The 16,394-nt window shown below is 38.1% G+C and overlaps 1 protein-coding gene across 1 annotated transcript in view; it reads right to left on the bottom strand.

Annotated features, from left to right (window-relative positions):
• The window catches only part of LOC150016688 (IQ domain-containing protein H-like), an 89,246-nt gene extending 76,520 nt beyond the window's left edge, over positions 1-12,726 (bottom strand). The window contains 2 exon segments of the mRNA XM_090270821.1: positions 11,416-11,482; positions 12,172-12,726. Coding sequence (XP_090126947.1) covers positions 11,416-11,482; positions 12,172-12,720 — 616 coding nt within the window. The 5' untranslated portion in view covers positions 12,721-12,726.
• Between the last annotated feature and the right edge of the window lie 3,668 nt (positions 12,727-16,394).

Genomic DNA, 16,394 nt, shown 5'->3' with positions numbered 1-16,394 from the left:
GATCTCCAATTTAAAATACAAAGGACGTCTGATCACTTTCTTGCCACATATGCAGCACAGGAGTGAATACATCTGTGTTTCAATCAAGTGCTTGAGATTACTTTTCCAGCAAATTATTTAGTACCTCTGTTACCACTGATCAAGGATGCATATAAAGTGCCTATGCAGAATTATGATAGAACTGGTTCCTCAGTTAACCCTACAAATACACCCACTTTAAAGACCTGTATGGTAACAGTTTCAGAACATTGTTACAGAGGATCACATGAAGTAACAGAGAGGAAAACATTTTGTAAACTGTAAAGTGCTGTATAAACATAAGGAATTTTAATGTTAGGAGGTATTGGGCACTTCCAAAGCTTGTAAGAACAACAAATTCTGTGTACGTTGCAACAAATGTGACAGACCATTCTCTGCGGGCAAGATACAATGCAGTGCACATTGCCATCAGCAGAGCAGATGTTGGGAGTCAATTTTTTAAAAAAATCAGATTTATTTTTATGTTTTGCATATTCACAGAGTACATGTGTTGATTCCTAGGTGAAAAGACCTCATCAATGCTGATGCAATTTATTAAATACAATAGATTTAACCAGGAAACTATCAGCAAGAATGTTGTGGGAAGGGGAACTTCAGCAGACATGCCCAGTGGCAGTGAAACATCACAGTTTGGAATATAATCTACAAAAATGGGATACTTCAAAGGTCAGACTAGAAACATTGGGGAGTTTTGAGAGACCATCTGCTTCTACCATGTCGTGTTGTAGACAGGGAAACACAGGGAGGTGGCTTGTCTCTTGTCCAAGGTTGCATATACATGCAAATTACTTTACAGTTCAGATACACAGATTTAGCTCTTGTGACAAGTGTGGTTACATAAAGTAAGAGAGAAGACAAGATTCTTCTAGTGTGAGCAGAGAACTCCAGAAGGGACAAAAAGCCCTTGCCTCTTTTCTGACTTTTCAGTTTGTTGTGATGGACAGAAGAATGGGCCTCCAAAGGCACCCATGGCCTCATCCCTGGAACCTGAGAATATAGTAGGTTACATGGCAAAGAGGAAATAAAGTTGCAAAGGAATTAAGTTTGCTAATCAGCTGACCTTAAAATAAGGTGATTATCCTGCATGATTTGGCTGGGCACAATGTAATCAAAGGTCCTTTAAAGTGGAAGAGGGGGGACAAAGCGTAGAGAGTTAGAGATGTGACTACAGGAGAAAGGTCAGGGAGACGCAATGCTACTGGCTTTAGAGATGTGGGAAGGGGGCCAAGGGCGTTCAATGTTCATTCCTCTGCAGGTGGCTTCTAAAAGCTGGAAAGGATAAGGAAATGGATTATATGTACCACCTCTCTTGGATATTCTTCTCTTTCATTCTAACTGAAAGATGAGGGAGGGTCAAGACCCTCATAAGAGCTCATAATAAGCATTAATAAGTGTTGCTGTTATTATTTTTCTCAACTTCAGCTGAGCCAGACTGAAATTCTTAAAAGGAGCCTCATTTAAATATAGAGAAATTCTTATTACAAACATGAAGTTATATTTGAGCTATCCAAGTACAGTTCTTCTAGCCTGTGTAGTTGATAGGCCCTAATCACTCTCAAGCGTGTCAGAACACCCTTTGCTAAGGAGATTCTCAGTCTCCCCTCACTGTCATTCTCTGGTGCCCTCTCTCCACTGTGCTTTTTCATTTTGTCATCACATGTTTCTTTGCTTGCTGGTGTATTTGTTGTACGTCTCCCCTCTCCCTGCACTACTCCCAGCTCCTGTAAACAGATTGTAAGCAGAGACAGGGTGCTATCCCATCAAATGAGTGAATGAAATATGTCTTAAGGTCCTACTCAAAGAATCTGTCTTTTAAATTCTTAGTCCTTTCTGCCATGTGTTCTTATAATTTCCTCTCTTCCTTTCTACTCTTTTAAAATTCGGTTCTCTGATCTGGAGAACTTCTGGAGAATTCAAAGAATGGCCAGTGGGATTTTCAGCTTTTCTCTGTCCCCATCTGCATAGAATAAAACAGAACTGGCTTAAAGGGGCACTCTCGTCTTACCTCTATAGAGGGGAATACAACCTCTTTCCCATGGCCATCCTCATCACATGAGAATTATCCCTAATTTGATAGAGCATTCCATCTTTTTTTTCAGAATGGTTTGGCCTCTGCTTTACATCAAAGAAGATCCTTTATTGAAGCAACGATGCTCTCCAGCAGTTCGATTATGCTCATCAATTAAGCTCATACTGGCTGTCATTGCTCCACCTCCACTTTTACTTTCACCTTGTTTCCCATCCCCATCCCCACCCCATCCCACACAAGCTCCTGTCAGATGATGCTAATTAACTCTTTTTACCCAGTCAGCTAGCTGTGCTAGAATTGGCTTTTCCTTACAGAAACCCAGGAACACAAGCAAGGCAAAGCTCAGTGACTAAGCCTCCTTAGGACTGGTGCACCCCTCTGTGGCAGGGACCTGCCCTTGACGTAAGATCACATGTTCTTGAACACCTGTTCATTATCCTGTGGTTGACTCCTGGTTTCTTTTGTCTCTCAGTCCTATTCCTTGCAATGGTACCTAAGGCAGAGAAGTGATTTAAAACTGACTTGCAGTTACTAAGCAGTTCTCATTCATTGATCACCTTGGCCTGAGATGGCAGTCAACCATGTCTCAGTCTGATGGACTGAAGCAGTAGTTTCCAACCTTTTCCCCATGTTGGAACACATGATGGGAGATGCTCAAACATATCACACACTGCTAGGGGCATACACAGTATAGAAGTAACAGTGTCCATGCCTTTCTTTTCCAATCAGGAAAGCACACTGGATTCCAGCAATGCAAGAGTGCCATTATTATAATATTAAATTGCTCCAATTCATTAAAAAAGTTAATCATTAGCCAATTTTGATATTTTCTTTTTATTGTTGTTCTATTACAGTTGTCCCGATGTTTCCCTTGTTGCTCTCCCCTGCTCTGCCCATCCCCCCACTCCCACAGTCAGTCCCCACCCTGTTGTCCATGTCCATGGGGCATTTATACGTGTTCCTTGACTAGACCCTTCTCCTTCTTTCCCTCCTTATCCACCTCACCTCTCATCAGTATCAGTCTGTTCCTTGTTTCCATGCCTCTGGTTCTACTTTGCTCGTTTGTTTTGTTCATTAGGTTACTCTTATAGGTGAGATCATACAGTATTTGCCTCCAGCTCCATCCATGCTGTTAGGAAAGGTAGAATTTCCTTTCTTTCTGCTGTGTAGTATTGCGCTGTGTAAATGTACCACAGATTTTTAATCCACTCATCTACTGATGGGCACTTAGGCTATTTCCAACACTTGGCTATTGTAAATAACGCTGCTATGAACATAAGGGTGCATAGGTTCTTTTGAATTGGTGTTTCAGGATTCTTTGGGTATGATCGCAGCAGTGGAATTGCTGGATCAAAAGGTAGTTCCATTTTTAGTTTTTTTTAAAGGAAATTCCATACTCTCTTCCACAGTGGCTGCACCAGTCTGCGTTCCCACCAACAGTGCACTAGGGTTCCCATTTCTCCACATCCTTGTCAGCACTTGTTGTTCATTGATTTGTTAAAGATAGCCATTCTGATCAGTGTGAGGTGGTATCTCATTGTGGTTTTAATTTGCATCTTTCTGATGGTTAGTGATGTTGAGCATTCTTTCATGTGTCTATGGACCCTCTGTATGTCCTACTTGGAGAAGTGTCTGTTCAGGTCCTTGGCCCATTTTTAAATTGGATTGATTGTCTTCCTGGTGTTGAGTCCTAATAAGTTCTTTATATATTTTGAAGATCAAACCCTTGTCCAAGGTATCATTGGCAAATATGTTTTCCCATGTGCTTGGTTCCCTTTCCATTTTGCTGATGTTTTCTTTAGCTATGCAGAAGCTTTTTAGTTTAATGTAGTCCCATTTGTTTATCCTTTCCTTTATTTCCCTTGTCTTAGGAGATATATTGGTGAAAATATTCCTGTGTGGGATATTTGAAATTTTACTGCCTATATTTTCCTCTAGGACTTTTATGGTGTTATGACATATTTAAGTCTTTTACCCATCCTGAGTTTATTCTAGTGGTCTAGTTTCATATTTTTTGCATGTCCCTGTCCAGATCTTCCCACTCCATTTACTGAAGAGGCCATTTCCATTCCATTTTATGCTTCTTCCCCGTTTGTCAAATATTAATTGGCCACAGAGACATGGATTTATTTCTGGGCTCTCTATTCTGTTCCATAGATCTATGTGTCTGTTCTTATGCCAGTACCAAACTGTTTTGATTACAGTGGCCTTGTAATAAGTTTGATATCCAGTATTATGACCCTTCCTGCTCTGTTATTCTTTCTCAAAATTGCTGAGGCTATTCCAGGTCGTTTTTGGTTACCCATAAATTTTTCAAGTATTTGTTCTAAATCTGTGAAATATGTCCTTGGTATTTTGTAAGGAATTGCCTTGAATCTATAGATTGCTTTGGGTAGTATGATTTTAATGATGTTAATTCTTCCAATCCATGAACCCAGTGTATGCTTCCATTTATTTGTATCTTCCTTAATTTCTTCAGTGTTCCATAGTTTTCCGAGTACAGGTCTTTTACCTCCTCAGTTCAGTTTACTTCTAGGTATTTTATTTTGCTTGTTGCTATAGTAAAGGGGATTTCCCCCCTAGTTTCTGTTTCTGATATTTCATTGTTGGTGTACAAAAATGCCTTTGATTTCTGAATATTGATCTTTGTATCCAGCTATTTTGCCAAATTCACTTATTAGGCTGAGTAGTTTTTTGGTGGAGCCTATAGGGTTTTTTTATGTACACTATTATGTCTTCTGCATAAATGACAGTTTAACTTTTTCCTTTCAAATTTGGATGCCTTTTATTTCTTTTTCTTGTCCGATCACTGTGGCTAGAACTTCCAATACTATGTTGAATAGAAGTGGTGAAAGTGGGCACCTTTGTCTTATTCCCAATCTTAGGGGGAAAACTTTTAGTTTTTTCCCATTGAGTATAATGTTACCTGTAGGTTTCTCATATATGGCCTTTATTATGTTGAAGTATGCTCCCTCTATTCCTACTTTGCTGGGTGTTTTTATCATAAATGGGTGCTGTACCAACTTTGGTAATCTAATAGTAAAAATGCAGGGGAACATGTGCTATACTTGTTGATTGCACATCAACATATTACAGTCATCTAGAGAAATGTGATCTAGACATTATAGTTGTATGCAGGTTTTAATTAGTTGTGCAAATGTGAAAACACAATACATTGAGATAGGAGATAAGATATAGCAAGAGAGAGGCCTATTTGGATTATTTATATAGTATATCCAGTGCCAGTTTGATGAAAATAAAACAGAGTGTTATTTTGGGGGATGCTGAGGAGGATTAGGGAATTTTGTGATGGGGATGTAGAAAGCACCAGAGGTAATCAAATATTTGTTGAGTTTTAAAAACATTCTCAAACCAAACCTGCCAAATGGATTCTGTGTGGCTCCGAAGTCCTTCCTTTTAAAAGGGTGAGGATCTTCTCTTGTTTGAACTTTTTGTCAGTGGCTGGCATAGCACTGTGTGCAACTAAAGCCAGTGATTCTCAAAGTGTACTCTGGGGACCTCGAGGGCTCCCGTGGCCCTTTCAGGAGGTCTGCGAGGTCAAAATATTTTCAAAATAATACTAAAATGGTATTTGCCTTTTCAACCTTATTGTTTCATAAAATACAAAAAGTTTATTAATATGATTTTTAGATTTCATTTTGCAACTAATACTTAAGAATTACTATTGCTGAGTTTTGGTATAAAATCACAGAGGAATATATACAATTATCAGAAAAGGCTGTAAAAACATAAAATACTGTTCCTTTTTCCAAATACCTATCTGTGTAGGGCCAGGTTTTCTTCATATGGCTCAACTAAAACGACATATTGCAACAGACCGAATACAGAAATATATGTAGGAATCCAACTATGTTCTATTAAGAGACTTGTTCACCTGCCAAACTATGCCACTCTTCTCACTAAACTTTTTTCTTTTAGAATGGAAATAAAGATTAAAAAAATGTTATTTAGGTTAAAATTGGTAACAGAGTTATTATTTTAATGTAAATTAAATAGTCTTTATGTTTCTCAGTTTTAGTTTCTAACGTGGTGAGTATTTGTAGATATAGCCCACTTAAACCAACACTTCTAGGGTCCTCAATAATCATTACAAGTGTAAGGTTGGGCACTGCTAAACATATATTTTAATATTTTTATGAGAATGAAGATGACAAAAATTATAATTTTAGTTTTTAAATGACACTTTTTAGAGCACATCCTAATGTTAATCCATTTCATAAAGAGTCCAGGAGCTGGTGTCACTTGACAACTAGTTCAATGCTGTTTCTGTATTTCATGGTACAGCACATATGGCTCAAGGCCAACTCGGAAAGTTAATAATACAGGATCATGAGGCCATTTGTGACCTGATCAGTGAATGACTGTTGATTTGGATTACTTGGATGAATGCAACATGGATGAATACAAATATTTTTTAACTTTAATTTGGGCTATAACTAAATGTGAATGTTTAAGTGTATTTTGTTCTTGATCCCAAAAGATCTGGATATTTCTGGAAAATGCTGCCTGGGAGATCTTGGCAGTACATCTGTCTTCAGGATTTAGTATGGCAACACCACAGCTAAACTATTGACTCCATACTACTTGCCAAAATACATGTTGAAGACTGCAAAGATTTGATTGAAAGTCCTGATTTCCCAGCCCTGAGGTGGAAGGAACAGAGTCTATCTTGTCTCTGGGTCGTCAACTCAAAAATGAGAAAACAGAAAGGTACCAATGTGCTTGGAGGCACAGTAAGATCATGATTTCAGATATAACACTCTCGGCCATGGTCCTCTGCCCTACCTCTGTTCACAAATGGAGGTGAGTACAAGTTCTTAGCTTCTAGAGGAAGGAAGTGGAGTTAGGAAGCAACTGTCTGATGAGCACGTTTGGCTTTCTCAGTCCAGTTTCTGGACAGTTGTGCACAAATTTCAGTGTCCTATCTTTTAGGCACCTGTGACAGTACAGAATGGCAGAAAATGTTTTTTCCTGAATCTCACAATCGCAGGGTCCATAATTTTATGTAATGGAGTGCCTTGGAGACCAGTATTTGTATTAGCCCCAAGGATAATTTGCTGAAATAAAGTAGAGGGGGCAAATCAGCTCAACTATATACCTTGCTTTTAGCCATTAAATCATTTAGCAATGAAATAAAAGATTACATAAAGAGAAAAACCCACCTCAGTATATCCATTATTTTTATTTTAAAGGGAGAAGAGAAGTGAGAGAGGAAACTCAACAATGGGGGTTTAATTGACTGGCAGGGGCCTCATGTACCTGCTCACGGCATCTAAGCCCCATACTTGGCACATCTCATTTAATGTCAGTGTAGTTTAAAATGCCACCGAGTTTAAGTGTAGCACCAAATGATGCATTGTAATAAAGATACACAGAGGTTAAATTAAAAGTAGAGGAAATAATTTAGCTAAAGAAACTGGAAGCAGAATTAGTTCATGGGTTTTGTTTGGACCTCTGCTTTTCCTAGAGGAATTAGGATTCTTTTTTGCAGTTCTTTCTTATTTGACTGACAGATTTTGCTTAAAATAGACCCTAGCATTCTATTCTTGCTATGAGTCATAGTATAGTATTTTGTTATAATTACATTTCATTAATAAAATTGATTTAAAATATGCAATATCTAATTAAGACATCAGCCTATATAATCTGGAAAGGATGACTTAAAAAATAATTTTATAAAATTACAAGGCCAATTCATTTCTTTGAACAACAACTCAACAGCATCCTACCTCTCCTGTTGGTTAAAAATAGCTAAAACTCTTTGTTACATCTAGGAATACAAGGTCTGTTCAGAAAAAGTCCAGTCATTGTTAATATAATGAGAATGGTTTGCATGACATCGATGTAACCTGGCAGCCAAGGGGAGTAGATTGGAATGCATGTGCATGAACAATGATGACTTCACTGTACTAGTCAGTGGGGGTGGTAGATGCAGTTGAGTGAGCATGTGCACTACTGTGTGGCCATTGCATTCAAAATTACTGAGCAAGTAGAGCAATGAATCTGCATCAAATTTTACGTTAAACTTGAACATTCCTCCATGCAAACCATTTGGTTGATTCAGAAGGCTGCAGCTATGGGCAACTGGTGACTGGCAGCTTCATCAAGACAATGCACCCACTCATGCATCATGTCTCACGTAGAGTTTTTTTGCAAAACATCAAATCACCCAGGTGACTTAGCCCCCTACAGCCCAGATTTGGCATTCTGTGACTTCTCGCTTTTCCCAAAAGTAAAATCACCTTTGAAAGGGAAGGGTCAGATTGTCGATGAGATTCAGGAAAACACAACAGGGCAGCTGATGGCAACTGGGAGAACTGTGTGAGGTCCCAAGGTGCCTACTCTGAAGGGGGTTGAGGCATCATTATCCAATGTACAATGTTTCTTGTATCTTGTATTTTCTCTAATAAATATCTCTATTTTTCACATTGCATGGCTGGATACCTTCTGGACAGACCTCGTATTACCCAAAATACATAACAGTCAATTGTGTTTCATCACTCCTCCTTTCAAAGAGGTTAATCTACAATGTGTAAATGTCTTTATGATTGCATTATCAAGTCATAGATTTTAAGATACATGATAAATATTCGATGGTCAGAAATGTTACTGAAAGGCCATCCTTTTGGTAATTGCAGGTTTGGAGAATGCAATTATCCCTGTGGGTGAAAAATTACATAAACAAATAACCAAATGCCCATAACTGCAATATATTGAATGTTATACAGTTATCTGCTACTAAACTTTCATTTTCAGGGTTCAGAAAAATCAGTGCAGCCCCAATTGGCTAGCAGGATGGTGTAATAATTTCTAGGGCTAATTCTACACCAGGATTGATTTCAACTGTCCTATGGAAAGAAACTTCTTTCTTTCCAGGACAAGACTGTAACTTGTATTAAGTGCGTACCTGAACTTTATACTCCTACCAACAGATTTTGATTATTGAATCTCCCTTAACTCTGGAAACAGAGTTACTATATTGAGTAGATTGGGGGAGCATGAGTTTTTGTGAACTGTGTAGGTAAGTCCATGGTGCAGGACAAAGTAGCTATGCTGTGACTAGCTGAAATCTTCTTCAAGTGTTCCCAGAGGAATTGGTACACAAGAAAAAGGCACACTATAACCATTTTTAAAAAAGGTATGGTTTGAGAATTATGTCTGTGGGATAGGTACGAGATGATAGTTTAATGTTACTCAAAGTTAATTTAATTTCCACAAGCAATTTTGTAAAACTTAAGGTATAGATCATAGAAACAAATACCATTTTATCAAAGCCCAAGTGTATCTCTCTTGTGGAAATGTGTAATTGGGCTTTTTAAATGCTTAGTTGACAAAAATATCTGAGCTTGTTCTTATCTCTAGAAAAAGCCATGACTAGCAATTTCTCTTTAAATGTATTATTATATTGTTAACAAACAAAAATTGCTGCAATAGAGAAGATTTTCAGGATTATTATATATTTATTTAAACAATCTAGAAGGAAACTATTTTTAATATCAGATTTAAAATAATGCTCTCTAATAGTTTCTGACCAGGTTATTTTTCTACTTAATTTGTATTCAGCAAACCCTTTTGAAATTTTAAGGTATTTTTATTTTAAAGTATTTTCCATTACCAAGTTTAGATTACTGACCATTGTTTTCCTAATTTTACACCTTTGGAGGCTTCTTTCTATCAGGCTTCTCTACAAGGCTTATTACATTGGGGTTTTGAAGAGTCAGAGGTGCGGGTATAGGAGAGAGGAAGTTTGTGGAAATTGTGTTTACCTTTGTGCTGGTCAACATTGCAAAGCAGGGGAAATCTTATTTCTATTTCTAGTTTTGAAAAAAATAAAGAATGCAAAACAATATTTCACACATGATATCAGGTCAGGCCCACATTTTGTTGCAGGAGCAAAAGGCTCTTGCACCTTAGTCTGAGAATGTGAGTCGGTTGATTGGGTCTGCAATTAGCCTCTCTGGTTGCAATGAATTACAAGTGCAATTTTTGTGTGTGAACTAATTTTCTGTGTGAAGGTAGTCTCATCAAAACAAAACTCTAAGTTAGAATGATATTCAGGTCTGTTTTGCCTCACTTACATCCTAAGAAGGAACTAATTTCTTCCATGAGCCATAAAGACCAAAAGTGCAAGGCCCTGTATAACTCAACAATTTTTAAAACTTCTCTACACATACTTAGATTTAAGTACTTGAGAATCTAGGAAAGTTTGCCATATTTCATTATTATAAATATTTTACTAATTTAAAGCAAAATCTTAATATTTATGTAATAACTTTAATTACTTTGCTTTTAATATTATATGTACTGTGTTGTGGTTCTGTGCTACACAGAAGTACACAAACATGTATATTCACACAGGAGCATGAATAAATTCTGAGTTCTATTGCAATAGATCACTTAATGCATTGCTCTACTTAAAAGGCCTTAATGGAGAACTAATATGGAATATGAAGATGCAATGAATTTCACTTGCTTGTCAAAACCCTACCAAGTCAGCCTAGGAAGTTCGGCCTCACCAAAATAATTTAACACAGTAGGTAGAGTAAAAGCAAACAAAACAAACAAGCCAGCAAACAAATCCCAAACATTTGGACTGCAGTTCATGTTTTAAAAGAACTTCCAATGCAAATTTCTGAAATTCCCCATGTCATTTTGGCATACCTATTTTACCACCGTGTTGTAGACAACAGCTTTTCAGTTTCCCAATTCATAAATGTAATTAAATAATTACATTAGTGCTAATTAACATGAAACTGCAGATTATTTAAGCGCAAAAAAACACTATTCAACTTCTTAATTATTCTTGTTCACACAGCATTTCCTTTTGCTCAGGCGCCCTAGGTGCAAATAAAGCATCCCATCTGCTCGTAATTAGAACTAAATAATTTCAGAGAATGTAGCTTATCATTTTGACTGCACATTTGATTAAAAACAGTGTACAAGCAATATCCTGGCTTATTGGCATAACAGCAACAACACACACAAGCCTGTGTGCTTCTATCATTAAAGAAGATAGAAAACATTATCTGTTATTTCAGGGGGAAAAATACAACTTTTTAGTTCATTTCATACAGATGAAAGCGAATTACAGCAAATCACCTCTCCACTGAATAGCAGCCCCCACATAATGACTTTATTTGCTTAATCCCCAAATTAAACGCCGTTTCGAGCGAGGGCCCTGTGTTATTACTCTCATCATGTCGAGAACATTTTCCTGCCGAGACCAATTTGAATAAAACAAGGGGCCTTCCTTGAACTCAATCAAGGAGCCATAATGTGGTGGGTAATAGAGGTTGCTGATAGATTTGCAGGCAAAAGTGTTATACCTAATGATGGGATATGGATAATAGTCCTCCTGGAGGTCCTGATGCGATTCCAGTTGGCTGCCAGATGCTAAAAATCAAGAAGAGCATTGATCAGTGACAGGAAGCTGTAGTGGATTCATCTAGTCAAACTTCAGCTGTTTTTCCACTGTACAGTTAAGCCAGGCATAAATTATATTAATTGATTTAATTACATACTTAAAACATCTTCCCCAATTAATTTAATTAGGTGGCTACATGATGCTACTGGCAGGGGAAGATTAGAGGCAGCTCACTTAATTAACAGAATATGAATGAAAAAAAGAGAAAGCAAACATAAATGAAATTGTGAGCACTAATTAAAAGGCTGTCTGCAAACTTAAATACTTTCTGACAAAGTGGTGACAGCAATGTAGACAAGACAGGATTTTTTTCCTGGCAAATTAAAGTGCCAGGAGGTATATATAGGGAGAAAAGTTAATGCAGTTACACCATTGATTTTCTGACAGAACTACCATAGTCAAAGTGAAGGGACATTTTCTTCCACAGAAAAATTGCAATAGATTTTGCAGATTCGTGATTAGGGTTAAAATATGATGTACAGAACAAACAAATGCAGTGTTTGTGCATCACACAAGGAGGAGAGTGGAAGGGGAGGGGGTCGAGGGGGAAGGTAGTTGGAGAGAGAAAGAAAAGATAAAGAGACAACTTATTGCAATCGTTCAAGCAAGAAATGTTTAGAAAAAGAGGTCTGCCTTAACAGCTGGCAGCCTTGTGTACCTTGGCTCGAAGGCAGAAATTCTGCAGGTGTCTTTCACGTGATTCCTTCAGGATCTTCTTGAGTCGGGTCTTATGGCAATGCAGGAGCCATGCAATGGCAATCACACCTGACGCCCACTTCTGCTGGCGAAACGTGAGGAAGGATTTTCTTGCTTTGTAGCATTTCCATGTGGCTTGGATCTTGCTGACAGCCCTTAACTTTCCATCTTGGCCCTTGTACCTTTGCCCAGGGATGTCTAACATCCTTTGGATGGTAACTGGGTTCTCTACCACTGAGAGAAGGTCATATTTGGTAAGTTTATTCTTCAGCTCAAACTCTGGAAGGAGGGCTACCAAATTGTTCCCTTTTATTTTGACTTCCGGTATTGCATAGTCCCTGAGAAACTTCTTGATGTGTTCTAAGAGAGAGAAAATACTTCCCCAAGATAAACTAAAATGTGCCTTGAATGCTAAGAAGTCTGGGGCTGTCATGTCTATGATGCCATTATAAATTAAGAAGTCATGATCCCACGGTGATTTCGGAGCTTTAGAAGGTGATATGACTTTCATGGACTGTGGAAGGAAAATGTTACCAGAGATAAAATAGAATTATGATCTACTTTAAAGGAGTGGTCAAGACACACACTCACATTATCATTTATTACTCAATGGTAGAAAAATATTAATCCTAGTTTTGGTTTAATACCTATATGTCATATATGAAAGTCTGGCCAGTATATATCATAAAACTCATTACCAAAAGAATATCTTAGAGGTTGCTCAAAGCTATTGTCATTTTTATAAAAGTGTTATTTAATTGCTCAAGGAAACTGATCATATAAAAGTTGTGCATTTAGTTCACTTGGATGTAATCAACTGACACCACCATCTTTGTGATTTACTTTTTACATATGCTTGAATAGAAGCAGGTCATGGCTTTCTTGTTCGTAAGTTATCCACCAATCCTGAAAAACTGGGTTAAGCCTTTCTTTGCACTTTTTGTGATAACTTCAGGTATGCTCATCAAAGCTTTACTGTCTATTCTGACATTCTAACAGGTCATCACTTTCTAGCATTTTGGAGTTCTGCCATCTCTTCTTAACATCCAAAAGTGATTTTACAAGAAGCATTATTTTGTGTACTACCATCATGACCACTTTCTAGGTTTTTCTTGACATATGTTCTTTTATTCTTAAATCTGGTGTCTTCTTGGGGGCATATCTGGAGCTGTCCCCAGGTAGAATCTGAAATTGCATAACAAATAAAACCAAGGAAGCATTTGCTTTTCATCTGTACTGGTTGAATTTTTAAATTGATTTGAGAGAAAGAGAGAAAGAATGAGATGTGGTTGGGGGGACAGAGAGAAACATTGATTTTTTAAATTGTTCCACTATGCAGTCATTGGTTGCTTCTTGTGTGTGCCCTGACAGGGGATCAAGCCCACAACCTTGGTGTTTCGGGACAATGCTCTAACCAACTGAGCTACCTGGCCAGGACTGTACTGATTGAAATTTTAAGTCATGAAAAATACTACCTTTGTTTTTAAATGTCAAGATAGGTTCTCTAATAATGAGATGATGGGCAGTTTTTTTCTTCTTTATACTTCACTGTATAAAAAAATCGAACAAATGTCATTTAAAAAATAAAATCAGAAGTTTGGATTACAACAGCAATATATGTTACACACACTCCTTTAAAAAAAGAGAAAAAAAGAAAAGAACATTTTGTGTCCACATCCACTGTGAGACCACTACAGTTCATTACGGAAGCCTGTTGCATTAGAAGAAGACACTCTGGCCCATCGTCCAGAGGTTCCTAATGGCCTGGGGGGTGGGGGGCTATAGATGTTTCAGGCCCCACCTTCTCCTATGAAAGCCAGGTGTCAATTCACTGTGCTGATTGCTTCTTGCTTAGGGATTTAAGGAACAGATTGTCTTCAATATGTCAATGTTTTCAGATGCATAAACCCGTCTTTATCAAAGTGTAAGATTATGCTGCTCTCTTCATTTTTAAAGAGTTTTCACAGAACTCAAATAAAAGAAGGACTCAGTTAATGTATTAGTAACTATTATGCCACAGCTCTGTGTTGAGTATCACCATATTAGAGATTATTCATGCTTTGTCTTTATTAAACAAATGTTAACTGATATTAACGAACAAATTCAAAGCAGAAAGCTATGGAAGAGAAAAGCAAGTGAAGAGATATATTCACAATAGAAGCACAATAAGCAAACAAGAAATTTTTTTTAAACTTCACATTTTTTCTTTTCTTAGGTTCTAGGTAGTGGAATTAATTAGACTGTCATCTCAAGTAAAAATACTGAAAAGCAAGTGTTAAGTCCAAAAGGGGCAATTTCCTTGCCTTGTAGAAGTAGACTTTAAATAGCATTGAGCTTTTTGTATGCTTTTCATTTAAGAGTTGTTTCAGGCATAAGAGTGATGGATAAAGGCCTTCTCTAGCCCTTTTCTGATCTAATCAAGGTGCTGAGAGAGAATGCAAACTGTGGCAAATGGAAATAAATTCCCTCTCTTTGGATGGGCACGAGAGAGTTAGAGAAGTAAGGTCTCCTCAGCAGACACCAGTGCTGGCAGGAGGAGTGGCAGTTCCCAGTGGGAGACAAGTAGCACTTGTTCCACAGACATGGCCCGTGGCTAACATCTGCCCTCTTTCTGGAGTGGGTTCTGATGGTGGAAAGGTTAGAAGAAGAATGACAGCACTTCATCAGTGAGAAACAGACATGCAAAATCACCACAGACATACGTGGATGGAGTCAGCTGGTCCTGCCAGTGGTCCCATGTTTGATTCTGTCAACAAGACCCTGAGATTCCTACAAGGAGCACAGCAATGGGTGGGAGACTTACCAGAGACTCTGGGATCCTTGGAAATGTTAAGATATTTGGAAATTACTAATCTTTACAGATAGCCATGTGGAATTGGGGCCATCCTTGAAACTAGAGCAAACTGGGGAGAAGTTTACAAAAGGGGAGGACTCTTAAGTCTCTCTGGGACAGTGCCTTTCTATGGGGTAGGTCCAGGGCATTTACCTACATCAGCAAATCCACTTCAGACCTTTATAAAGAATAGCTTTAGTGGAATGAGAATAGGGTTACAGAATTTAACGGTGGCTCTTTGAGAACAAAGGGATTATACCTTCCTACCTTCTCGGATGACATTCTAGTAAAGATCTGTTCTCAAAGGAAACACACTCTTGGACATCAAATAGACCACTCAGGCACGGGGAAGCTATGGGTTTGGAGTCAGCTAAAGCATAACTGTAGTACATCTGTCACAGAGAATGCCACACTTGGGAGCACTTTAGACTTAGAGCAAGGAAAGACATGTCTCTCAAGAGAAAGGCTTCCCAAATTAAAGCAGTGCATCAGCATTGTGAGATCCATTGAGCAGGTAGAGACAAAGCTGTTTCACAGCTTGCTAGGAATAAGAGCCCTGATTAAAGGTCAGGCCATGTTTCAAGTTTTGGTTCCTTCTGTTATTCTTCCTTTACAATTTTATCTCCATGAACTTGTCTACACTTCCTTCTTTCCTTCCTTCCTTCCTTTCTTCCTTCTTTCTTTCCTTCCTTCCTTCCCTCCCTCCCTCCCTCCCTTCCTTCTTTCCTCCTTCCTCCCTTCCTTCCTTCCTTCCTTCCTTCCTTCCTTCTCTCTTTCCCTCCCTCCCTTCCTTCCCTTTGTTACTTCTCTTTCTTTTTCTCTCTTTCCCTCCCTTCTTTTTGGTGTAAGATATGCTGTGCTCTCAATGTAATGCCATTTACTCAATTGTCACATTGTTCCCTTCTAGTGGGGATGGCTCTCTGGCCCACACAGAGCCCAAACCTGTAGCCATGGTCTGATTATTAGTATCCTGCTCTAACTAACAGCACCAACTAGCTGGGAAATGCTTTATTTGCGAGGTGTAATCACTAATGAGGTAACTTGGAGAATCTCTGAAGCAGTTATTTGGGGAAAATTCCACATCTGAAACAAATAGCAGGAAGCAGGATGATGACTACATGAGTCAGTAGTCACAGATGTGAAGCAAAAGAGGCAGACCCAGCAGGACCTTCTAAATTTTAGAAATAAGGGCTGCAAAGAGAAATTCCAGAAAAAAAGGCATCTATTTCTAAATTGAATGTCTTTATGAAAAATGTTTCTTTTCATACATATGGATAGCATGTGGATATAGGATTAAACTGGAGCCAAGGATCTCTATATTGGATGTAACCAAGATCTTCTGATAGCAAATG

Source organism: Furipterus horrens, unplaced genomic scaffold, assembly GCF_987537825.1.
Source record: "Furipterus horrens unplaced genomic scaffold, mFurHor1.1.pri manual_scaffold_3, whole genome shotgun sequence".
Taxonomy (NCBI): Eukaryota; Metazoa; Chordata; class Mammalia; order Chiroptera; family Furipteridae; genus Furipterus; species Furipterus horrens.
The sequence above is the reverse complement of the archived record's forward strand: the minus strand, read 5'-3'. Positions and strand labels throughout refer to the sequence as shown.